General features: G+C 41.0%; 1 protein-coding gene and 1 long non-coding RNA gene across 5 annotated transcripts in view; one reads left to right on the top strand and one right to left on the bottom strand.

The window, feature by feature from the left end:
* The window catches only part of LOC129836227 (cullin-9-like), a 77,271-nt gene extending 62,512 nt beyond the window's left edge, over positions 1-14,759 (top strand). For 3 of the 4 annotated variants that reach the window (XM_055902101.1, XM_055902099.1, XM_055902098.1), the window contains 9 exons: positions 1,398-1,538; positions 2,861-3,025; positions 3,262-3,425; positions 3,576-3,669; positions 6,186-6,371; positions 9,184-9,301; positions 12,437-12,570; positions 12,706-12,797; positions 12,911-14,759. In XM_055902101.1, coding sequence (XP_055758076.1) covers positions 1,398-1,538; positions 2,861-3,025; positions 3,262-3,425; positions 3,576-3,669; positions 6,186-6,371; positions 9,184-9,301; positions 12,437-12,570; positions 12,706-12,797; positions 12,911-13,073 — 1,257 coding nt within the window. In that variant the 3' untranslated portion in view covers positions 13,074-14,759. Of the gene's footprint in view, positions 1-1,397; positions 1,539-2,860; positions 3,026-3,261; positions 3,426-3,575; positions 3,670-6,185; positions 6,372-9,183; positions 9,302-12,436; positions 12,571-12,662; positions 12,798-12,910 lie in introns of all 4 variants that reach the window. The other variant, XM_055902100.1, reaches the window with a different exon arrangement.
* Positions 14,760-21,520: 6,761 nt separating this feature from the next.
* LOC129836226 (uncharacterized) lies at positions 21,521-25,150 on the bottom strand. Its single transcript, XR_008756633.1, has 2 exons — positions 23,092-25,150; positions 21,521-22,238 (listed from the first exon to the last, which is right to left on the bottom strand). It is a non-coding gene; the product is annotated as an uncharacterized LOC129836226 (long non-coding RNA).
* Between the last annotated feature and the right edge of the window lie 109 nt (positions 25,151-25,259).

The following is a 25,259-nucleotide window of genomic DNA, read 5'->3' as shown; positions in this document are numbered from 1 at the left end:
TGTATGTGTGGGGTACAGAGATGAGGTAGTCATTCAAAAATCATGCTGTCCATGCAACTTAAACATGCTGACCGGACACGTCGCGTGTGCGAGCGTCGCAAAATTCATTTTTATATACATGTTATTCAATTATTGCACCCACACTGCTCGCGCGCGCCAACGAGCGTCTGCGTTGCCAAAGCCTAAAATAGAAGTCATTCCTATTTCTGACGCAGATCGCGCTGCAAGTCCTGCCTCTCCAATCTCCTCATTGGTTTATAGAAGCAGGTACCATCTCCTCATTGGTTATACCCACGTGGGTGATTGAAAGACTAAATGTTTTGCCGGTTGTCGTGGTAAAAGTGTAGATGCCGATCACCATATAATTTCAAAGATGAAAAAGCCTGGAAGGAGGAGAGAACTAGAAATGATTCGGTTGGCCGTTTTATGTGTGGATTAATTGTCGGGGTAGAAGACCTTGTGCATTTCAGGTAAAATAACAACTCAATGTTTATATCCCAGGACAAATTAGCTAGCAACAGCAAGCTAGCTAAATTGGACAAATTAGCTAGCAAGTGCAAGCTAAATTGGCATACATTTTTAATGCTTTTCGACCTGTCCCCAAATTAATGTCATTGGTTCAGAGTTTGTTTTGATATTTTAACCTGCGTGTCATGATTGCGTTTGGTGTAGGGGGACAAAATAAATTTATGCACGATGGCGCACACGCACAGCCGGTTTGGGTTCTGTGTTATGTGACTTTAAGCACATTTTTACTCCTGAACGTTTTTAGGCTTGCCATAACAAAGGGGTTAAATACTTATTGATACAAGACATTTCAGCTTTTCATATTTTATTACATTGTAAACATTTCTTAAAAACAATTCCATTTTGACATTATGGTGTATTTATTGGGTGTAGGCCAATGACACAAAAATCTAAATGTAATCAATTTTAAATTCAGGCTGTAACACAACACAATGTGGAAAAAGTAAACGGATGTGAATAATTTCTGAAGGCACTGTAACTTATAAATGCCCCATGAGCTCAACTGTCTTTACCCCATCAGAACCCCAAATATAAGATTGTTTTACAATGTTTGTAAACAAAGTAAATGTAAACAAACACTACAGCCTTAAAACATGGTTTAAACTAAAAATGTGATATCATGGATGGTCAGTCCCTTCATGGATAGCTTGGTCTATGAATTTGAGCGGTTAGATTTCTCCAACCCCATCCCTCAGCTTTTTACCGAAACCGGGGTGAGGGTGCTTTGTTATTGTTTCAACTGCTGAGTGCTGCTTTAAGGATGAATTAGACTGTTCATGTTGAGTCGTAACATCTGCTCCTATTTGATGTGTGAACAGTTTGTCACAGGACTCCCATTTCATGATAATTAATTTATTTTTCCTTCCTAGTCTTGCTGGCAGGAGTACCTCGCGGCCAGAATTGAGCAGAACCTGGTGATGAACTGCAACTGTCCAATAACAGACTGCCGAGCACAACCTACCTCTCAGTTCTTCTTCAACATCCTGACCAACAAGGACACCATCGCCAAGGTCTGCCACCCCACACACACACACACGAGAGCAACACACTTAAAGTGAATTTGGAAAGTATTCAGTATTTGGGGAGTTTCTCTCATTATCTGCAATGCAAATCCTCTTAAGATCTGTCAGGTTGTATGGGGAGCATCTTGCACAGCTATTTTCAGGTCTCTCCAGAGATGTTTGATCGGGTTCAAGTCCGGGCCCTGGCTGGGCCACTCAAGGACATTCAGAGACTTGTCCCGAAGCCACTCCTGCGTTGTCTTGGCTGTTTGCTTAGGGTCGTTGTCCTGTTGGAAGGTGAACCTTTACCACAGTCTGATTTCCTGAGCGCTCTGGAGCATGTTTTCATCAAGGATCTCTCTATACTTTACTCCGTTCATCTTTCCCTTGATCCTGACTAGTCTTCCAGTCCCTGCCGCTGAAAACATCCCTACAGCATGATGCTGCTACCATGCTTCACCGTAAGGATGATGCCAGGTTTCTTTCAAATGTGACACTTGGCATTCAGGCCAAAGAGTTGAATTCTGGTTTCATCAGACCAGAGAATTTTGCTTCTCATGGCCTGAGAGTCTTTAGGTGCCTTTTGGAAAACTCCAAGTCGGCAGTCATGTGCCTTTACTGAGTGGCTTTCGTCTGGCCACTCTACCATAAAGGCCTGATTGGTGGAGTGCTGCAGAGATGTTTGTCCTTCTGGAAGGTTCTCCCATCTCCACAGAGGAACTCTAGAGCTCTGTCAGAGTGACCATTGGGTTCTTGGTCACCTCCCTGACCAAGGCCCTTATCCCCGATTGCTCAGTTTAGCCGGACGACCAGCTCTAGGAAGAGTCTTGGTGGTTGCAAACTTCCATTTAAGAATGACGGAGGACCTTGCTGCAGAATTCTTTTGGTACCCTTCCCCAGATCTGTGCCTCGACACAATCCTGGCTTGGACCTCTGCGGACAGTTCCTTCGGCCTCATGGCTTGGTTTTTGCTCTGACATGCACTGGATGATCCATGGAAACAGGATGCACCTGAGCTCAATTTCGAGTATCATACCAGAAGGTCTGAATACTTATGTAAATAAGGTATTTCTGTTTTTGATTTTAATAAATTTGCAAAGATTTATAAACCTGTTTTTGCTTTGTCATTATGGGGTATTGTGTGTAGATTGAGCATTTTTATTTATTTAATCCATTTTAGAATAAGGCTGTAAAGTAACAAAAAATACTTCATGTACTGTATATAAACCCATAAAGTTAAGCCTGTCCAGTTGTACGTGTTTGCTGATCGTGAGTTTAAAACAGTAGCGCCTATCCATCCTCTGAGGCTCCTGTCCTCTGTTTCTCCCCAGTATGAGAACGCTCTCCTCCGGGGCTACGTGGAATGCTGCTCCAACCTGACCTGGTGCACCAACCCCTTGGGCTGTGACCAGATCCTGTGCAGGGAGAACATCGGCAGCATGGGCACCTGCTCAAAGTGCTGCTGGTCCTCCTGCTTCAGCTGCAACTTCCCCGAGGTTAGCACTGAGCTGTCATACACGTCTCCTGTCCTCATTCATGTGGTTTATTTGTCTTTTTTTTTTTTTTTTACTTCAATGGCATTGAATCAGAAATCCATATTTGTATGGATACCCATCAGACCTGGTGTAGTGTAAATCTATCTAGTACATACAGTATTTTTGTTCATAGAGACAGACAAGAAAGCACAGAGTATAGATTTATGCTGATTTCTTAACCCCCACTATCTCCCCAGGCTCACTACCCAGCCAGCTGCAGTCACATGTCCCAGTGGATAGACGATGGTGGCTACTACGAGGGTATGACCATGGAAGCTCAGAGTAAGCACCTTGCCAAACTCATCTCCAAACGCTGCCCCAGCTGCCAGTCCCAGATAGAGAAGAACGAAGGGTGCCTACAGTAAGTTTAAAGCCACTGGACCCGTTTCAATCCTCAGCCCTGTTCTCTGACGATTTCCATCAAACCATTTCAAGGTTAACTAGAAGTACGTTGTAGGGATTTCTAGGCATCACTGTTAATGCCACTCAGTGTCTTTTTTTTTCTTCTCAGTATGACTTGTGCCAAATGTAACCATGGATTTTGCTGGAGGTGTCTCAAGCCATGGAAACCAACCCACAAAGATTACTTCAACTGCTCAGCTATGGTAATTCCAATTGACTTGATTAAGTTAAGTTTGTGCTTCATACGATTTTGTACAAATGCAAAGGGTTTCCCCTCCATATGTATTTGGACAGTGAATTTTTTTATTTGGCTCTGTACTCCACCATTTTGGATTTGATCAAATGTTTTATGAGGCCACTTTACAGAATATCACCTTTTAGTTGAGGGTGTTTTCATACATATCTATTTTACCGTTTAGAAATAAAAGCACTTTATGTACAGTGCCTTTGGAAAGTATTCAGACCCCTTGACTTTTTCCTAATTTTGTTACGTTACTGTCTTATTCTAAAATGTATTAAATAAATAAAACATCCTCCGCAGTCTATACACAATACCCCATAATGACAAAGGGAAAACATGTTTTTAGAAATGTTAAACAAAATAAACAGAAGTTTTACATAAGTTTTCAGACCCTTTGCTGTGAGACTCAAAATGGAGCTCGGGTGCATCCTGTTTCCATTGATCATCCTTGAGATGTTTCTTCAACTTGATTGGAGTCCACCTGGTGGTAAATTCAATTGATTAGACATGATTTGGAAAGTCACACACCTGTCTATATAAGGTCCCACAGTTGACAGTGCATGTCAAAGCAAAAACAAAGCCACGAGGTCGACGGATTTGTCCGTAGAGCGCCGAGACAGGATTGTGTTGAGGCACAGATCAGGGGAAGGGTACAAAAAAAAATCTGCAGCATTGAAGGTCCCCAAGAACACAGTGGCCTCCATCCTCCTGAAATGAAAGATGTTTGGAACAACCAAGACTCTTCCTAGAGCTGGCCACACGGCCAAATTGAGAAGGGCCTTGGTCAGGGAGGTGACCAAGAACCCAATGGTCACTGACAGAGCACCAGAGTTCCTCTGTGGAGATGAGAGAAACTTTCAGAAGGACAACCATCTCTGCAGCACTCCACCTAACAGGCCTTTATAGTAGAGTGGCTAGACGGAAGCCACTCCTCAGTAAAAGGCACAACAGCCCTAAAGATTCTCTGGTCTGTTGAAACCAAAATTGAAATCTTTGGCCTGAATGCCAAGCGTCAGGTCTGGAGGAACTCTGGCACCATCCCTACGGTGAAGCATGATGGTGGAAGCATCATGCTGTGGGGATGTTTTTTAGCGGCAGGGACTGGGAGACTAGTCAGGATCGAGGCAAAGATGAACAGATCAAAGTACAGAGATCCTTGATGAAAACCTGCTCCAGAGTGCTCAGGACCTCAGACTGGGGCGAAGGTTCACCTTCCAACAGGACAACGACCCTAAGCACACAGCCAAGACAACGCAGGAGTGGCTTCGGAACAAGTCTCAATGTCCTTGAGTGGCCCAGCCAGAGCCAGAACTTTAACCGATCTAACATCTCTGGAGAAACCTGAAAATAGCTGTGCAGCGATGCTCCCCATCCAACCTGACAGAGCTTGAGAGGATCTGCAGAGAAGAATGGGAGAAACTCCCCAAATACAGGTGTGTCAAGCTTGTAGCGTCATATCCAAGAAGACTCGATGCTGTAATCGCTGCCAATGTGCTTCAACAAAGTACTGAGTAATACTTATGTAAATGTGGTATTTCATTTTTATTTAATTTAAATTTTAAATGAGCAAACATTTCTAACCTGTTTTTGCTTTGTCATAATGGGGTATTGTGTGTAGATTGAGGAAAAGGGGTCTGTCACGATATCAACACCCACCCGTAGCACGCGCTCCAGCAGGTATATCTCACTGATCATCCCAAAAGCCAACACCTCATTTGGCCGCCTTTCCTTCCAGTTCTCTGCTGCCTGTGACTGGAACAAATTGCAAAAATCGCTGAAGTTGGAGACTTTTATTTCCCTCACTAACTTTAAACATCTGCTATCTGAGCAGCTAACTGATCGCTGCAGCTGTACATAGTCCATCTGTAAACAGCCCACCCAATTTACCTACCTCATCCCCTTACTGTTTTTATTTATTTACTTTTCTGCTCTTTTGCACACCAGTATCTCTACTTGCTCATGATCATCTGATGATTTATCACTCCAGTGTTAATCTGCTACCTCATGCCTTTTGCACACAATGTATACAGACTCATTTTGTTTTTTTTCCTACTGTGTTATTGACTTGTTTATTGTTTACTCCATGTGTAACTCTGTGTTGTTGTCTGTTCACACTGCTATGCTTTATCTTGGCCAGGTCGCAGTTGTAAATGAGAACTTGTTCTCAACTAGACTACCTGGTTAAATGAAGGTGAAATTAAATTTAAAAAATCTAGTCCCCCCCCATTTGAGGAAGTGAAGTATGTGGACAAATTTGCTTACTGTATTAAAGGAGTCAAAGATTTTGAATTTTGTCTTTGCACTCAATGACTACATCAAGCTTGTACAAACTTGTTGGATGCATTTGCAGTTTTTGGTTGCGTTTTAGATTATATTTTGCCCAATGGGAACTGAATGGTGAATAATATATTTTCTCATTTTGGAGTCATTTTGGGGGGGTGATCCAATGCAGTGATCCACTTTTTTTTCTGGCTGCAGGTGAGTAAAGCAGCAAGGCAGGAAAAGAAGTTCCAAGACTACAACGAGAGATGCACTTTCCACAACCAAGCCAAGGACTTTGCCATCAATCTAGAGAGCAAAGTCTCCTCCATCAATGAAGCCCTGCAAATGAAGTCCTTGACGTTTGTTATTGATGCCTGCAAAGTCCTCGCTCAAGCGCGCAAGGTAAGAGGAAGTAAACTAATTAGAAAATAACTGTCCAATCTGTAGAGACATTTAAGCATTCATCATGGGAATATAGATATGCATTTGTTGGTCACAGATAGTTAAAAAATGTAGGGGCATGCATCAGAGAACCAGTCAGTATCTGGAATGACCACCATTTGCCTCATTCAGTGCTACACATCTCCTTCGCATAGAGTTGATCAGGCTGTTGATTGTGGCCTGTGGAATGTTGTCCCACTCCCCTTCAATGGCTGTGTGAAGTTGCTGGATATTGGTGGGAACTGGCACACGCTGTCGTAAACGTTGATCCAGAGCATCCCAAACATGTTCAGTGAATGACATGTGGTGAGTATGCAGGCCATGGAAGAACTGGGACATTTTCAGCTTCCAGCAATTGTGTACAGATCCTTGCGACATGGGACCATGCATTATCATGCTGGAACATGAGGTGATGGCGGCGGATGAATGGCACCATCTTGTCACAGTATCTCTGTGAATTCAAATTGCCATCGATAAAATGCAATTGTGTCTGTTGTCCGTAGCTTATGCCTGCCCATACCATAAACCCGCTGGCCACCATGGGGCACTCGTTGATATCAGCAAAGCGTGCTGTCTACCATCTGCTTGGTACAGTTTAAACCGGGATTAATCTGTGAAGAGCACAATTCTCCAGCGTGCTAGTGGCCATCGAAGGTGAGCATTTGCCCACTGAAGTCTGTTATGACGCCAAACTGCAGTCAGGTCAAGACCCTGGTAAGATCGATGAGCACGCAGATGAGCTTCCATGAGACGATTTCTGACAGTTGTGTGGAAATTCTTTGGTTGTGCAAACCCACAGTTTCATCAGCTGTCCGGGTGGCTGGTCTCAGACAGTCCCGCAAGTGATGAAGCCGGATGTGGAGGTCCAGGGCTGCTGTAGTTACACGTGGTCTGCGGTTGTGATGCCAGTTAGACATACTGCCAAATTTTCTAAAATAACATTGGAGGCGGATTATGGAAGAGAAATCAACGTTCAATTGTCTGGCAACAGCTCTGGTGGACATTCCTGTAGTCAGCATGCCAATTGCACTCTCCCTCAACATGAGACATCTGTGGCATTGTTGTGTGACAGAACTGTACATTTTAGAGTGGCCTTTTATTGTCCCAACCACAAGGTGCACACTATAATGATCATGCTTGTTTAATCAGCTTCTTGATATAGCACGCCTGTAAGGTGGATGGATTATCTTGGCAAAGGAGAAATGCTCACTAACAGGGATGTAAACAAATTTGTGCACAACATTTTAGAGAATCTTTTTGTGCGTATGGAACATTTCTGGGATTGTTTATTTCAGCTCATGAAACATGGGACCAACACTTTACAAGTTGCGTGTATATTTTTGTTGAGAATAAATTATACAAATCTTAGAATGTCTTATATATTTTGATTTGTATGGGCTGCATGGTGACACTATAGGCTATTGATGTTTTGGGAAAGTCACAAAAAAAGCTTGCGCTCTGTTCCTTGCCTCAGGCTGCACATGTTGTTCTCAATTTAATCCCATCTTTACTAATATGCAAAATTTGTTTAGATTTAGAATGGCCCATTATAAAATGGGCAGGGGAAGAAAGATGTAGTCTGTATGCACTCGAATAGCGAATGGAGGCCGCTTTCCCACCGGTTCGTTTTTCAATCATGCCGGGTTATTTCACTCCATGCATCAACTACTGTTTTTGTGGAGCATGCAGCCTCTTGCTGCACGACAGGTGATATTCGCCCAAACTCTGTATACCATGGGCTCTAAAACCCTGTTCCTGCAGCTTCCCAGTGCTTAATTTGGGAAACCAAATCTTTTCATTAACATCGATAGTAAAAAAGAAAAAAAAAATCACAACGAAACACAGGCTATTTCATTGAACTGTTGCCAGCACCTCTCTCTGCATGTTCGAGAAAGGAATGAAGGACAAGGACGGCGGTGAAATTCTCTAGCTAAAGCCTATTACTAGGCTATTCAAATACAAATTCACTATAATTGTAGGCTAACTCTAAGTCGCCCTGCACAATCAATGAATCAATAGCATCTCCTAGGCCTATACGTTCTCTCCCAGACTCATGGATAGAAAGTTTGGAGTGTAGCATAAGATAACCAGTACATCCAGTATGCAAAATAATACAGTCCACACTCAAAGAAAATTGCTAGAATTTTAATTTTGGCGTCTAGGCTAGACCAATTTTGAACCAAAAACATCTTAAATCAGTTTTTTAAATATTTTTCTGCCATGTGTAATATGCGGTACGCTATGTATTGTATAACGGAACAATCATTATTTTAATTCAATGTTTTTTTCAGGCTTGGGCTCATATATAGGCCTGTGTATGGATAAGCTCGAATATGCATATGTTTTTTTTTTTAATGAATCATCACATTAGAAAGCGCTGTCTATTTGGTTGTTAGTCTTTGAAACAACATCCACAACGACCATGTTTTCCACTGCTTCAGCCAATCACAGTGAGGTAAGTTAAAAAGAGCACAATACTGTTTTGATTAGTGTTTGATGGCATTTTCATTGATGTTAGAGGGACAATTGAGCACTGAGTACCAGGCCATTAGTGACCTTATGATCGTTAGTTTGTTGGGTACTACTTGATGCATGTCCAGAGTGCATAAGAGGAGATTACCTTGACTCGGAACATTCACATGGCTTTTTACTGCGGTCATGACTGCCAGTGTGGCGGTAATACGGTCACCTCAAAAGCCCTATTCATGATGAATCTTTTCAGCATTTAAAATATATGACTAATATGGATCCCTTGCCTGACTGTGCCATGTAGGTGCTGGCCTACTCGTGTGTGTACAGCTACTACAACCAGGACACAGAGAAGATGGATGTGATGGAGCAGCAAATGGAAGCCCTGGAGCTTCACACCAACACTCTACAGATCCTGCTGGGTAAGACCTGCAGGAATTACAGTGCCTAGAGAAAGTATTCACACCCATTCTTAACCTTATCCACATTTTGTTGTTACAGCCTGAATTTAAAATTGATTAAATTTAGATTTTGTGTCACTGGCCTAAACACAATAACCCATAATGTCAAAGTGGAGTGATGTTTTTAGACGTTTTTACAAATGAATACGAAATGAAAATCTGAAATGTCATGAGTCAATAAGTATTTAACCCCTTTGTTATGACAAGCCTAAATAGAGTGCATTCGGAAAGTATTCAGACCCCTTCCATTTTATTTTTTGTTACTTCACAGCCTTATTCTAAAATTGATTAAATAAATAAAAATATTCAATCTACACATAATAACAAAACAAAAACCGTTTTTATCATTTTTGCAAATGTATCAAAAATCTAAAACGGATACCTTAACTATTCAGACCTTTTGCTATTAGACTTGAAATTGAGCTCAGGTGCATCCTGTTTCCACTGATCATCCTTGAGATGTTTCTACAACTTGATTGGAGTCCACCTATGGTAAGTTCAATTGATTGGACATCTCTGCAGCACTCTACCAATCAGGCCTTTAATGTAGTGGCCAGATGGAAGCCACTACTCAGGGCACATGACAGCCCGCTTGGAATTTGCCAAAAGGCACCTATAGACTCTCAGACAATGAGAAACAAGATTTTCTGTTCGGATGAAACCAAGATTGAAGTTTTTGGCCTGAATCCCAAGCGTCACGTCTGGAGGAAACCTGGCACCATCCCAACTGTGAAGCATGGTGGTGGCAGCATCATGCTGTGGGGTGTGTTTTTCAGCGGCAAGGTCTGGAAGACTAGTCTAAATAGAGGGAAAAATGAATGGCGCCAAGAACAGAGATCCTTGATGAAAACAACATTGTACTTACTCCCCAATACTAACCTAATTGACAGTGAAAAGTAGGAAACCTGTACAAAACATGCATCCTGTTTGCAATAAGGCACTAAAGTAAAACTGCAAAAAATGTGGCAAAGAAATGTACTTTATGACCTAAATACAAAGCGTTATGTTTGGGGCAAACACATCACATCACTGAGTACCACGCTTCATATTTTCAAGCATGGTGGTGGCTACATCATGTTATGGGAATGCTTGTCATCGGCAAGGACTAGGAAGTTTAGAATAAAAATAATCCTAGAGGAAAACCTGGTTGTCTGCTTTCCAACAGACACTGGAGGACAAATTCACCTTTCAGTAGGACAATAACTTAAAACACAAGGCCAAATATGCTTTCCAAATCAATTTGTATTGGTCACATGCAGATGTTATTGCGAGTGTAGCGAAATGCTTGTGCTTCTAGTTCCCGACAGTGCAGCGATTTCTAACAATTTCACAACAAATACCTAATACACAACCATCTAAGTAAAGGAATGTAATAAGAATATGGATGCGCAATGACAGAGCAGCACAGGCTAAGATGCAATATAGAATACAGTATATACATATGAGATGAGTAATGCAAAATATGTAAACATTATTGAAGTGACTAGTGTTCCATTTATTAAAGCGGCCAATGATTTCACGTCCTTATGTAGGCAGCAACCTCTCTGTGCTAGTGATGTTTGTTTAACAGTCGTCTGGTCTTGAGATAGAAGCTGTTTTTCAGACTCTGTCCCAGCTTTGATGCACCTGTGGACTGACCTCGCCTTCTGGATGGTAGTGGGTTGAAAAGGCAGTGGCTCGGGTGGTTGTTGTCCTTGATCATTTTGACCTTCCAGTGACATCGGGTGCTGTAGGTGTCCCGGAGGGCAGGTAGTTTGCCCCGGTGATGTGTTGTGCAGACCACACCACCCTCTGGAGAGCCCTGCGGTTGTAGGCGGTGCAGTTGCCGTACCATGCGGTGATACAGCTCGACAGAATGCTCTCAATTGTGCATCTGTACAAATTTGTGAGGGTTTTAGGTTGTCACCTCATCTGTGTGGATGGACCATTTCAGTTTGTCAGTGATGTGTACGCCGAGGTACTTAACTTTCCACCCTCTACACTGCTGTTCTGTCGGTGGATGGGGGGGTGCTCCCTCTGCTGTTTCCTGAGGTCCACTATCATCTCGTTTTTGTTGACATTGAGTAAGAGGCTCTTTTCCTGACACGTATACTCCGAGAGCTCTCACCTCCTCCCTGTAGGCTACCACGATGTCATTGAATGTTCCTGAGTGGCCTAGTTAGTTTTGACTTAAATAGTCTTGAAATTGGCTGTCTAGCAATGATCAACAAACAACTTGACAAAGCTTGAAGAATTTAGAAAAGAATAATGTGCAAATAGTACAATCCAGGTGTGCAAAACTCTTAGACCCACCCAGAAAGACTATGCTGTAATGGCTGCCAAAGGTGATTCTAACATGTATTGACTCAAGGGTCTGAATATTTATGTAAATTTCATTTTCAATAAATAAAAAATACATGTGAAACATGTTTTCACTTTGTCATTATGGGGGATTGTGTGTAGATGGATGAGGATTTTTTATTTTATTGAATACATTTTGAATTCAGGCTGTAACACAACAAAATGTGGAATGAGTGAAGGGGTATGAATAAAAGGATCATTGTAAGATTGTCAAGGCAAATTTCTATTACGTACAGATTGGCATTTGAAAGGATTTCACTATTAGAGAGATTCTTTTACTTCAATGGAGACTTGCTCGCATGACTCGAGAGATAGCCGGTGCTTTGCACTCTGCTTGTTTAAGTAGAAAGATGGAAGAGTTCTTATAGGTCTAAAGTCATACCATATTAGAAAAAAAATCATGACAGAAATGATTGAAACAGGAAGTTTCTGTAAAAAATAACTGTTGCGCCACTTTAATTGACCGACAATAAGCTACACGTGTGTAATGCGTTTTGGCTACTGGTGTGTCTTTTTTTATGGGGCACACTCATAACTCAAACTCTTGTTTTATTAAAACTGAATGCAATGGTCTATTCTTGTAGGCTATGTAGCAATGTCACATAGGATCATCTTAGACACAGCCTTAAAAAAAAAAGAAGATCTCCCAATTAATCGAATACGAATGTCTGTTTTGGATATTCGAACATCCCTACTTTTTGAGGATGTTTCATACACCATGAATGAGTTCTCATTGTCTGTGTCTTTCCCCTCCAGAGGAGACCTTGTTGCAGTGTACGGATCTAGCGTCCTGCATCCGTCTACTGAAGCCTGAGCACCTCAACACTGGCCTGGAACTCATCCGCCGCATTCAGGAGCGTCTGGTGGCCATTATACAACACTCGACCCAGGTAGGGACTAGGGAGGGATTTACACACTCTGAAGAGCACAGCACAAAGTGTGGCGGTAATACTTATTGGGTGCTTTGTGGTCCAATCAACAGCAAGTCATGAGGGTTTCCTCCTGTCTGGTCTCTCCAAACACAGGACTTTCGAGTGGGATACAACTCCAAAACAGGACAGGAACTGGAATCTGCTCAAGCTTCAAATCTTTCTAAGACCACAGACGCCAACAAAGTGTGAGTACAGGAGATTTGGGAAGTGGATCTCTACATTGGTTACTGGATCTAGTGGAGAAAATGTTCTTCCTGATTTGCTGTGCTCACGGTGAGACCGGGTCTTCTCTCTGCAGGGCTGGGGGCTCTGAGTCTGACAACCATAACAACGAGGGTGGAGATGAGGAGGATGAATGGTATGACGATGAGTACGTTCCCGAATGGCATGAAGATGACGAGGATGACTTCTTTTCTGATGGTGACGAGTCCGAAAACCTAGAGGGATTTCAGTCCTTTTGACTAAACATATGAAAATAGGAACAAAAAATGTTTGGTCTCAATCTGTGCAGGCACTGCAAGCACCATATAAATATATTTGAAAACAAACAGTACTTAATAAACAAACAAAAATCCATCCGAGAGAGCGATGGTGACAGAGAAAAGCCATGGTCTGGTTTGAAGTGAGGCTGGGTGTGATCCTTCATTTTTCCAGTCAGCCTCTTTGCGCTGAGCCTTCACAATTTCAGTCCCATGCCACAACTGCAATTGTTGGATGGACACACTTACATGTTCCACTTATTGTTTATCACATAGGTTTGAATTCCTAGAGCCTCATTCTTTTTCACATGAAGCTGTTTTGAAGCCGATGAGGGTTCCATGACTGTCAGACATAATGAAGGATCCCTGTAAGAAAATATTTTGGAAGTGTGACGATATACTTGAGAAAAAGCCCATACTTTGTGTAATACAAATGCAGCTGTTTCATTTACCAGCTGAAAAGGGATTTTATAATCCAGCGCTAGGAAGGCTGTTAAATTGGCAGAATGTTGTTCATTGCCAAATGGTTTGCTTTGATATATTTTTGTAATACATGGATATATGCCTTCATTGATAACGATAAAGTACTCATTCAGAAAATGTATATTTCCATAGTGAAACTTAAAATACTGTTGAATTATTGTATGTTAATTTAGAAGGCTATTAAAGCTCAAGACTGCGGTTAATACATCATGTTTGAGACATTTTCATGGGTTAAAGGGCTGCAAGGGGGAGAAGATTGGGAGGAAAAGGATGTAAGGTATTGGGTGTGCCTGGCAACAGTAGCCTGACGACTCGCAACATTCTTGCGCTGCATTGTAGTTCGCTACATACTTCTTCGGCGATTGGATCGTCTCTTACCAATCAGTGTCAAAGCCAATGACACATTTTCAAACCGCTGCTTTACCCATCGGTTTATGGACCAATCAGATGGCCTTGAATGTGTTTGCAAGTCGGTGAAGGGTCAGGGAGGTACTCCAATCAATCACATGTATTTTATAAATCCCTTTTTACAGTTGTCACAAAATGCTCACACAGATACCCATCCTAAAACTCCAATGCGCAAGCAGTGCAAATGTAGAAGCACAGAGCGACTCATTGCGGAGATTAAACTAACGTCCGTGGGCGTAGCATTTGGCCGGAGCAAGGAGTCTGGGTAGTCAGGCAATGAGGGAGTTCTATTAACCTGAGCTGTGGTGCACCGTTCTGTTGTCCACGACGGGTAAAAGCGGTGAGGGAGGAGCGCCCTCACAAATCGAACAGTAATCTGCACCGCTTTCATGTCAACAAGGCAGCATGGTGCATAGTCTAAAACCTACATCTCTTTTCCATTATAAGTTTGAATTTTCAAACTAGCTTTCATTCGGAAGGCACAGAAAGCGTTTTTATCAAAAGCAATCACTTTTGCATATAAAAACATAATCCTACTCATTACTCCACATGCTTAATCTAGCCTAGATCATGCTTTTTTTGGGGGGGGGGGGGGGGGCATTTGAAATTTTGTCAATGATTATCTGTATATGGATTGAGGTATTTGATATCTCAACATGCCACTTTGCTGTTGAGATCCTTATATTCAACCTGCATCTTCAAAAAATTTATATTTCTGATCTCAATGTTGAACTTGTGCAATGTCAGCTGACTAAATAAATGCGCTTTCTGCTATCATGCTGGAGTGATTTCATAACTGTATATGTATTATTTCATAACTACATTACCTGATTTAAATGAGACCTTATTAGTCATAAATATCATCATAGGCTGCTAGAGAATACTTCTGTGCAGTGAGGGGGGGAAATAGTTTGTCATTCCCTGGCTTTTCCCAAAGAATATCTATTATTTTGACAACGGAAATACATGTCCTCAAAGATGGAAGGCAGGTGGGAGGAGATCAGGTCGGACCATTTTAGCCAATAAGAGGGCAGATACCAGTGGCGTAGTACATTTCCTGAGTGTTGTCGTGTTTTGCTGCCTTGCTATGTTGTCGTCTTGGGTCTCTCTTTATGTAGTGTTGTGTTATCTCTTGTGATGTGTGTTTTGGACAATATTTATTTTAAAAATTATCCCAGGCCCTGTCCCCCGCAGGAGGCCTTTTGCCTTTTGGTAGGCCGTCATTGTAAATAAGAATTTGTTCTTAACTGACTTTCCTAGTTTAAATAAAGGTTAAATACAATTGTGTGTACTGACAGATGTAGCCGATTGAATAGCCTATCATTATAGAATATGCATTTTATCCTCCAATTGCAACATCTGCCTATGCCCACACACATCTATTTAACCTCAAACACCAAGTTAGGCATAGGCAACCCAATTTCAAAATAGGCCATAATCACTATCAATCGTGAATGATAAATCTTTGTTTTACTGGTGAAATGTCCAAACTACATCTCCATGCCAGTTTCATGGGAATATGCATTTAAATATTCCTGAATGACTATTTCATGAGCAAATTAAATCAGATGGTGTTAAGCTATTAGCCTTGTATTTTGTTTCAGTCAAAGCATATGTCCTGCCTAGTGGCACGCTCTGACTTTTGGTGCATGGGCTTCTTTTTTTTAACTATTCAGCTTCAGCTAACCATCCTAAAATCTCATTAGAAATGAGGTATTTCTGGTGTGATGTTTTTGGCCTACTTTGCTATGGTATTATATTCGGTTCTGTTATGTAAAAGGCAAATTAATCATTGTGATCTTGCGAGACATTCATTTAGCTTTGATCTAACTTTACTAAACGAACACCATTGTGTTAATCTTCTATTTGTAATAATAATAGAGTATGACTATTGGGCCTCCGCAGCGCACACACGTAGTTCATAATTCTCACCACCGCCAGAGAGAAGACGGAGAAGAAACCACCATTTACCGGCCTCTAGGTTGCGATACGTGTTTATTTGGTTTGTTATTCTATTGTTTTTCATTTAATTCATGTAATTAAATAATTTATTTACAATTTATCAGTATGAATTTTCCAGAAATAGTTTTACCAGCTCAGTGTATTCTCAAATTGAAAAAAGTAAGGGTGCGCCACTCCTCTGCTCCGGCAGCAATACGCCCCTGCAGATACACGTGAACAACAGGCACAACTCTAATATTAAAGGTTGACTCTGCGATATTACGTAGATGTAAAGCGCATAGTAGGCCAATTAGAGCGTTGAAGCCCGAGACTTAACTTCTCCAGTTTTGGTGCACTGGCTACCACGCTTTGAACAGCGTGAAGCGATACTGTGGATGACTGAGAGCAACATTTGTCATCTTGCTCATCTCAATATCTGCGGTGCTGCTCGTGGCAATGTATTTTAGCTGAGTCTACCTTTAAGTCGTTATTTTTTTCAAAGTTGTTGAAATGCCACTTGCGTCTACTTATATCAGTGCATTCTTAACAACCTAAATTCCTCACTTCTACGACAGCCATGCTAACTTCCCATTTAATGTTGAGGAACTAACATGGCTGCCGTAGAAAGTGTGGAATTTTTATATGGGGGGTCAATGTGTGTGTCGAATTTGGTCGACAAAAAAGTTATTGCTGATTTGGTACGTGAGGCTTATTTGAACGAATATAAATTGGGAATATTTAAACAATTCTATGTCATTTAATGTCTAGAATTAAATTCTAAAAAGTTGGCCCAACTCTCTAAAATACAAGATATGGTCTGAAAACAACCAGTTTACAGGTTGGAAATTTCAGAGTTTTAACTAGCATGTGAAGGTGGAATTATTTTTGTGGACAGATTATAATTTGATGAGAAAAGTGGAAAAGGTAATTTAACATTCCAAACCTCTAGTGTCGCTGAAGCTTGTGGTGAAGCAACAGGTAGGCCCGTCCATGGGCAGAGTCTCTGCCTCTGAGATTGTATCCTCCCTTACACTTTCCTTTGACATAAAAATACAAGAAAACTGAAATGCTTAATTACTTTTGTACACAGAGGGAAACCCTGTTTCTTTTTAAATCCATTCATTACCTCTGGCATTTATGACATAAAGCTCAATCTACCTCCCTCTCCCTAACACACAAGCTATCAAATACCTTAAATCTTAAGTACAGACAGGGCAGACCTCCTTAGCCCAGCTGATTTGATTGCAGCTGGACACATGCCATCCAGCTGCAGGGGAACCAACCTCCTCCTGTCTGTTTTAAATGACTACATTTGGATTCATCTGGGGGAATGTTTCCCCCAGAACCTTCAAGAAGATGCTCTTCTCCTGATCATAAGGCACTTTGATTATCCTAATATACACCGGGAAACAGTCCATTATCTTTCGTCAGTAAAATAACCTTCAATAAGTCTGTTTAATCACAAGATGGATTCACATCAATCCTACTTACAAAGCAAGCACTGTGTATGTGTGTCCTGTATGGATATTATAGGGTAAATGTACCTATCCTGTTCAGCAGCTGGATGGTAGGGTCAGTGATCAGGTAAACACTCATATTTACCCGCAGACTTCTCCCCGTTTGCCGCCTTTGGACTATTATTCAGTCTCCCGAATGATTGAAATCTGACAGGTCCAAAGGTTACAATAATGACACTCCGCATAATCTAATCCGCCCATTCTCGCGCACCCCACCGTGGCTGCTGCTATCGTTAGCTAGCTAGTTCAGTCAAATCCAATGCAGGGCTGCCAACTTTTGAAGAAAGCTTGGAGTGAGATTTGCTATGTGAATTCATTGCCCCCTTACACAACCCCTAGACTCCCAGGAAAATGTTACTGTTTTAAAGCTAATTTCCTGCAATTCTACATATTTATGATGCTTAGAATATTAAATGAACACTCAAAATTTGACGACTTTGTGACTTTTGGGGGAAGAAATGTTACGAATGCTAAAACAAATGTTGGTTTGACAATTTATTCAGACCGTAATGAAATGAAATAGGGACACGGGCAAAATTGGACTGGAAGAGACTTCTGCTTGCTCTCCAGAAGGGTTGGCCACCCCTGATGTATGTTTCCCAATTGCTGGGTGTTTGAAAATATCCTTGTTATAACAATCATTTCTCAAAATAACCCAAGCTTCATGAAAAATCAAATAAATATCAATATTCAGGTAGTTTAGGTCTACTAAGGAGAGATGGATTGGGGGTGAGGCCCTGCGATAAACTAGCGTCCTGTCCAGGGGGTTTACTTTACATCAAGCTGCCTCACGCTACAGAAACAGGAGGTAGGCTCCTGTCCTATGAGCCAGGCTCCTGTCCTATGAGCCGTTCCAGCTCACATAAGCCAAGGCTACTTACTACTTATGCCTACATAGACAAAATATGTGTTTATGAGTTGTGAGTCCCCTTACCATCTCTGCCTAGCTTGTGCACAATACTAAAATGTTAAATTATATTTGATTCCTGGAGCATTTAATATTCTATGCTTATTTGTATGACTTCTTCAAAATTGTCCAGTAATGGCTGCAATAATACGTAGCCTCATATCATTCATTTTCAAAGACACAAGTAGGCTAATATGAGATTTAAATGTGTGTGATTACACTGGCAAAATTTGGAATAAGTGGAATAGTAAAATACGTGTGGGGAATAACAGTAGTGTTCTCGCTGACAAGCACAGCAATTACCCTATATTGTAGCCCATTGTTAAGAATGAGAATTGTTCCACTGATCAGACTAAATAAAGTAAATAGATCAAATCTACTCTAGACAAGATTACATGAAACAGCCCCTACACCATAACCAATTAATTGTTATATTCATTGTCTCCCCTCTAGAGTCCAATGTACACTTTTAGGTTCACAATCTGTTTGACAAAATTATTTTCATAGTTACAAATAAATTCACCCTACCAAACTTCTCTGCTAAAACATACTGTAGGTCTTTCTGATGCTTTTTTGTTGTCACTGCCTAAATGCCAATCACCAAACGATGGTACTAATGCAACTGTGGATTAATTCGACTTTAGCGCTACCATGCTGCTCTTTTAACAGTTTTATAAACTCAGCAGAGAACAATCTCGCTCTGCATTCAGCTCCACTCTAATCTTGAGGGGCGTTTCTTTTAAACATGCATCCAATCCCCCTGATCCCTTACATAACTACACCAATCATATGGTTCAATGTGCCGCAGTTCACAATGTTGTGGCAAGACTGGACAATGATAGAGGTTCTGCTCGTGATGTTAAATTACAGATGCTCCGATTACAAACCGATTTGGAGCACAGTTGAAAAGTTAACGCACTGACTACAATGGACTAATTAGAAAAATAAAAGCAGTACTTTTCAATGTGTGAGATATAAGAGTTGTGCCCGGTGATGACCCGTCATTCAGGGCAGGTGGAGCAGAGCTTTCATTGTCTGCTTATATGCCCCCTTTATTTATCATACCGTTCTGACTTGGTGTACAGGGAGAATACTGTAAGAACGTTAATGTAAGTTATTAGTTCATGTATTTAGTGTATTGTTTAGTGTTGTGGGTTTGCTGGGATGAATCTAAAAAAAAATTGTTTGCCCCACCAAGATATACATGATAAAATCGCCTCTGCTAACATCTGAATCTGTCGGTGTCCATTTTGAATGTGCTGAACGAATAGGCATACCTCGTTGCATAAATTGTTTGCTTATTTTTTTATAAATAGGCAAGTCAGTTATTAAGAACAAATTCATATTTACAATGACGGCCTAACAAAAGGCCTCCTGTGGGGACGGGGGCTGGGATTTAAAAAATAAATAAAAATATAGCACAAAACACATCACGACAAGAGTGACCTAAGACAACATAGCATGGCAGAACACAATATGGTATCAGAACAAAACATGGTACAAACTTTATTTTGCACAGACAACAGCACAATGAGCAAGGTAGAGACAACAATACATCACACGAAGCAGCCACAACTGTCAGTAAGTGTCGGTGATTGAGATGAACTGTCCAGTTTGAGTGTTTGTTGCAGCTCGTTCGCTAGCAGCAGCGAACTGAAAAGACGAGCGACCCAGGGATGTGTGTGCTTTGGGGACCTTTAACAGAATGTGACTGGCAGAACGGGTGGAGGATGAGCGCTGCAGTAGATATATCAGATGGGGGAGTGAGGCCTAAGAGAGTTTTATAAATAAGCATCAACCAGTTGGTCTTGCAACAGGTATACTGCGGTGACCAGTTTACAGAAGAGTATAGAGTGCAGTGATGTGTCCTATAAGGAGCATTGGTGGCAAATCTGATGGCCGAATGGTAAAGAACATCTAGCCGCTCAAGAGCACCCTTACCTGCCGATCTATAAATTACGTCTCCGTAATCTAGCATGGGTAGGATGGTCATCTGAATCAAGGTTATTTTGGCAGCTTGGGTGAAAGAGGAGCGATTACGATAGAGGAAACCAAGTCTAGATGTAACCTTAGCCTGCAGTTTAGATATGTGCTAAGAAAGTGTACCGTCTAGCCATACTCCCAAATACTATGAGGTGACTACCTCAAGCTCTTATAGAGCTAAGTGTTAATGACATAATAAACAGCTGATGAAACTGATGAGTAATTCTGTCTGTAATAAAGCCCTTTTGTGTGGAAAACTGATTCTGATTGGCTGGACCTGGCTCCTACAAGAATTAATCCTACTTTTGAACCACCCGATTGTCCTGAGGTGGTTGTACCTGGCTGGCAAAATTTAAAACGCTGTCTCATGTTTTCAAACTTCGACATTACTTATTCGTTTCTTGGTGATGATGGATGTGTTCGTAAATTCAATCTGGAGTGCCAGAGTGCGCTCCGGGTGTTTGTAAATTCAGAGCGTTTCGGCTCTCGGAGCGTTTAGAGAGCACACTGGACGCACTGGCCCAGGAGTATATGCAAGCCCAAGAGTTTCAAATCGTCTTACCTTGAACACGTAATTATAATTTTTCACTTGCTTTTTTCAAGTGTCAAATGTCTTTTTTGTACACGTGATTTTTTTTCCACCTGTCCAGTGTCTGTTTACAGGCGATTTGAACACTTGTAATATGAATTTTTACACCTGTTCAGTGTGCATTTACAGGTGATTAGAACGCTTATGGGCAATTTTACAAGCGTGTATTATACCTGTTCAGGTAAGGAATGGCGTATTTGTAGTTTTTGGATAATTGCCGAAAACAACTTATTTGGTAGCTAACGTCACATTGATTTATGTATTGAAAAAAAAAGAAGCACAAAGGCTTCATAATTCATTAAGGTATTTCCCCCCCATTTTAATTAGCTATCCATAATCTTTCCTTCTTTGAAGTTTCAAGTGTGTGTATATAAATATATATACATTATGAATCTTTCCATCCACCAGATGGGATAGTTTTGCGAAAAGTACCTATTTTTCCAGAACCCCATTTGTTTGATGAATGAAAGCAATAATAGTCACTATACTTTCCAAACCACAAAGGCTGAATTAAAATGAATTTATAAACTGTTACAGGGGCAGCAGAGGAAGGACCAGGGTGCACAACATTTGAGATAAATATGCTTCTTGTGCTTATGGAAAATGTTTGGGATCTTTTATTTCAGCTCATGAACCCAACACTTTACATGTTGCATTTATATTTTTGTTCAGTGTATATATTCGTCCATGTGAAAATGCGGTGCAAACTGAGACGTCACTGCTCAAGTCGGTAATCCAATGTTTTGAAAAAGTCTGTTCAGTACATAACATGCACATGTCTGTTATCTTAAGGCTACCTCTGCACCGTTTGTCATTGATAGGCTGTACATTTACCTACTTATTCCCTGACATTGTCCAAGTTCTGATTTCTCATTAATTCTCCCATCCTCCTCCAATGTATTCCATATTGCCCACTTCCTCACCAGACAGTAGCAACAAACTATTAGTAACGGTGATAATTTCATTCATCAACATTTAAAAAAGGGTAGTAGACATTTCCCCAATCATAATCTAGCTCAAAACTAATGAGACTGTTTCAGCATGTAAAAAGTAACAGTAGAAAACATACCTTATTTTCACGAACATAAAATTATTGAGTTGACTGAATATATATATTTAATAAAATGTTTCAAAACAATACATTATACTATAACCTAAATTACATCCAGCATAAAAAACAAACAGAATAAACTAAAATAATTCTGTATTTATTTCAGATGTAACAAACATTGTATGACTTGAAGGTGTTGTAGTAAGGAGCGGTCTGTTTTCCTCCCCCTCCATCTGTGTTACTCGTTCAACATAGAATTTGTAGATTCCTGTGAACATCGACAGTCATAAACATGTCATTCTGAACGGAAACGCCTCCCTAACAATAATTTAGAACAGTTGTCAATTCAAAAGAACTCAGTCTTGTTCACGTTGATGATCGGTACAACATGAGACAGATAACAAGCTATGGTATATCAGACCATATACCACGGATATGAGTCAATATTACTTGTTTACTGTCGTAATTACATTGGAACCAGTTTTTAAAAAGCAATAAGACACTTCAGGGGTTTGTGGTGTATGGCCAATATACCACGGCTAAGGGCTGTATCCAGGCAATCCGCGTTGTGCATAAGAACAGCCCTTACCACAAACCCCCGAGGTGCCTTATTCCTTAAATATATCAGATACATGCGCATGTGAGGTTTCAAATAATGTTACTACTACTAGCTTGCTCTCTCCCTGCTTTTCCTGAACATGTCTATCTGATATAGCTAGCTGTTCTTCCTTGCTCATCCAAAGCAGGGTTTTCTCCTCCTCACAAGTCTTCAGATGCTTGACTACATGATCATCATGTTGTGGCTGTAACACGGACAGTGCATTAGAACAACTCGATACACTCTTAGAAAAATGGGTTAACCATGTAGAACCCTTTTTGGGTTCCATGTAGAACCCTCTGTGGAAAGGGTTCTACCTGGAACCCACAAGGGTTCTTCAAAAAGTTATCCTATGGGGACAGCTGAATAACTTGACATTCTAGATTGCACCTTTTTTTCTAAGGGTGTAGCTTTGGAGTCATTTTCAGAAAAAGCATAAGCAGCTCACTTATTAGCAAGCCAATAAAATATATATTGCATTGGTTCAACCTTGAAATATAGCTAGTCACGATAGAGACCTTACCTTTATCTCTGTGGCAGTTGGCTCTCGCCTAGTCTGGGCACTGCAACAGCCAGATCTTATTCCCCATTCTCTTGTCTAGATTATGCAGGGAGCTAACCTGTTCTCCTAAAACATTAGCTAATAGCTAAATTAGCCAATTTGAGCAAATACATCTCAGCTTGCTAACTAGCAAAGCCAACAACAAATATACACAAAGTAAACAATTATGTTCTAAACTAATGTTTGTCTCAACCAAATGACAAGTACAAAGAACTATTGCTCTGTTCCACAACGTAACAACCATTAGTTACAGGTTTGACATAATACTATTGCTAGCTAGCTAACTCGCCATGCTATTTCAATGAAAATAAACTAGCTAGCCAGCGTCAGCTTTGTAGTTATGAGGAAAAAGTCGTTTTAATTTCTTCCTCACCAACGCCTTGCTGTAGCGTTTACATTCTGTAAATGTAATAACAATTTGAGCCCTATTTAGAATAATCTCCCTGAGTAAGCGATTTATCGCAACAGGCCGGAAGTCAAACTCACAAAAATGGAAGTGAGAGGGGCTACAATGTGGTACTTTCGGGCACTATAATCACCTGTAAATGCACACTGAACGGGTGTAAAAATGCCCCTAACAAGCGTCCAAATCAAGACGATTTGAAACTCTTGGCCTTCCATAGTAGGGTTAAACCGAGCTTTCTGACCTCACAACCGCAGTCAAGTACCCAATTTAATTGGTTAACGTAGGCCAGCTTCTTCCAGACACAAATGAGAGAACACCTCACGCTGACCATTTTACTCGTCCTAACTGCTAGTTAGGCTGTTTATGTTATCCAGAGCGTTGGTGACGAACTGTATTGCTGGCAACAATGTACGATTTTTTTTTTGCTGACACCGGCCATATTCAACGGGTGTTGAGCGTTTGAAAATTAATCAGTTATTCTGCGCTCTGGCACGCTCAGGCTAAAGTGCTCTGAAATCGGAGTAGATAGCCAGAGCGAATTTACGAACGCACCCATAGCTGGCTTCACGCGCGACTTAATTGTGATTGCAAATATTGGCCATAATGTTATTTGACCTGTAGCTTTTGACACGCAAGGTGAGTCACCCACCCAAATGGCGTTCCATAAATAGAACGTCGCGGCCAAGGCCGCAATCTGTGGTTTTCTAGGTTACATTTACATTTAAGTCATTTAGCAGACACTCTTATCCAGAGCGACTTACAAATTGGAAAGTTCATACATATTCATCCTGGTCCCCCCGTGGGAATTGAACCCACAACCCTGGCGTTGCAAGCGCCATGCTCTACCAACTGAGCCACACGGGACCGTTACCCCATTGGTTCACAGCAAATACCTTATTTTTGTCTGCTTGTTTTAGTAAATTACATTTTAACCGAAGTAAACAATGTATAAAGATTACTTGTCAACATTGCCTGCTCCCTAGTGTCCTTACTACCTAGAAAAACAATAGGGCTGCCCTCATGCCCTTTTTCATGGCGCTAGCAACCACGTGAGTGAATGCTAACTAGCTACCATCCCAACCGGAACGTAAACTAACCAAGATCAACAACACAAAATAGACGATTGGGCTACAAGTAGTGAATGGTGTTACAAACGAACTATACCAAACAACGTAAATGTCTTAGTTGTGATTAAATGTTTTCCACAAAAATAGCTACGTGTAGCGTACTTGGACACCGGTTCCCCACATCTCCCACGCCGAATAGACTGAAGCAACGGGGCTCTTCTCGCAGGCTCCATTTCCCTACTTGGGAGCATTGCGAACCGTAGGTCGGGACTCGTTCATTGTACATGTTCATTCATTGTACATGTTCATTGTACATCACAGCAATTTTTCGGCATGTTTTGTTATTTCCGTACACCAAAAAATCTGATGTTTGGCTTTCCTTATGCTGAATTCCTTATTACGTGAATATTGTTCCGTACTATGGTTGCCATTTTCACGCTATTCTGGAACTTTTAGGTTTTATATGACATAGCACCCTCTATTAATTAAATACGATCTCAATGGTATAAATCATCTCGCTTCGCGTTGGTCGTCACTAGTTCACAAAGCCATATACCCCGCCCATTTCTACAATTTACCTAATTAAAATCTGATTTTAAATCAAACCTTAACCATACGCCTAGCCTTATGCCTAACCCAACATTTAGACCAAAAAG

The sequence above is a fragment of the Salvelinus fontinalis genome, chromosome 37 (assembly GCF_029448725.1).
Source record: "Salvelinus fontinalis isolate EN_2023a chromosome 37, ASM2944872v1, whole genome shotgun sequence".
In the NCBI taxonomy this organism is placed as follows: Eukaryota; Metazoa; Chordata; class Actinopteri; order Salmoniformes; family Salmonidae; genus Salvelinus; species Salvelinus fontinalis.
This window is presented reverse-complemented; position numbering and strand designations above follow the sequence as displayed.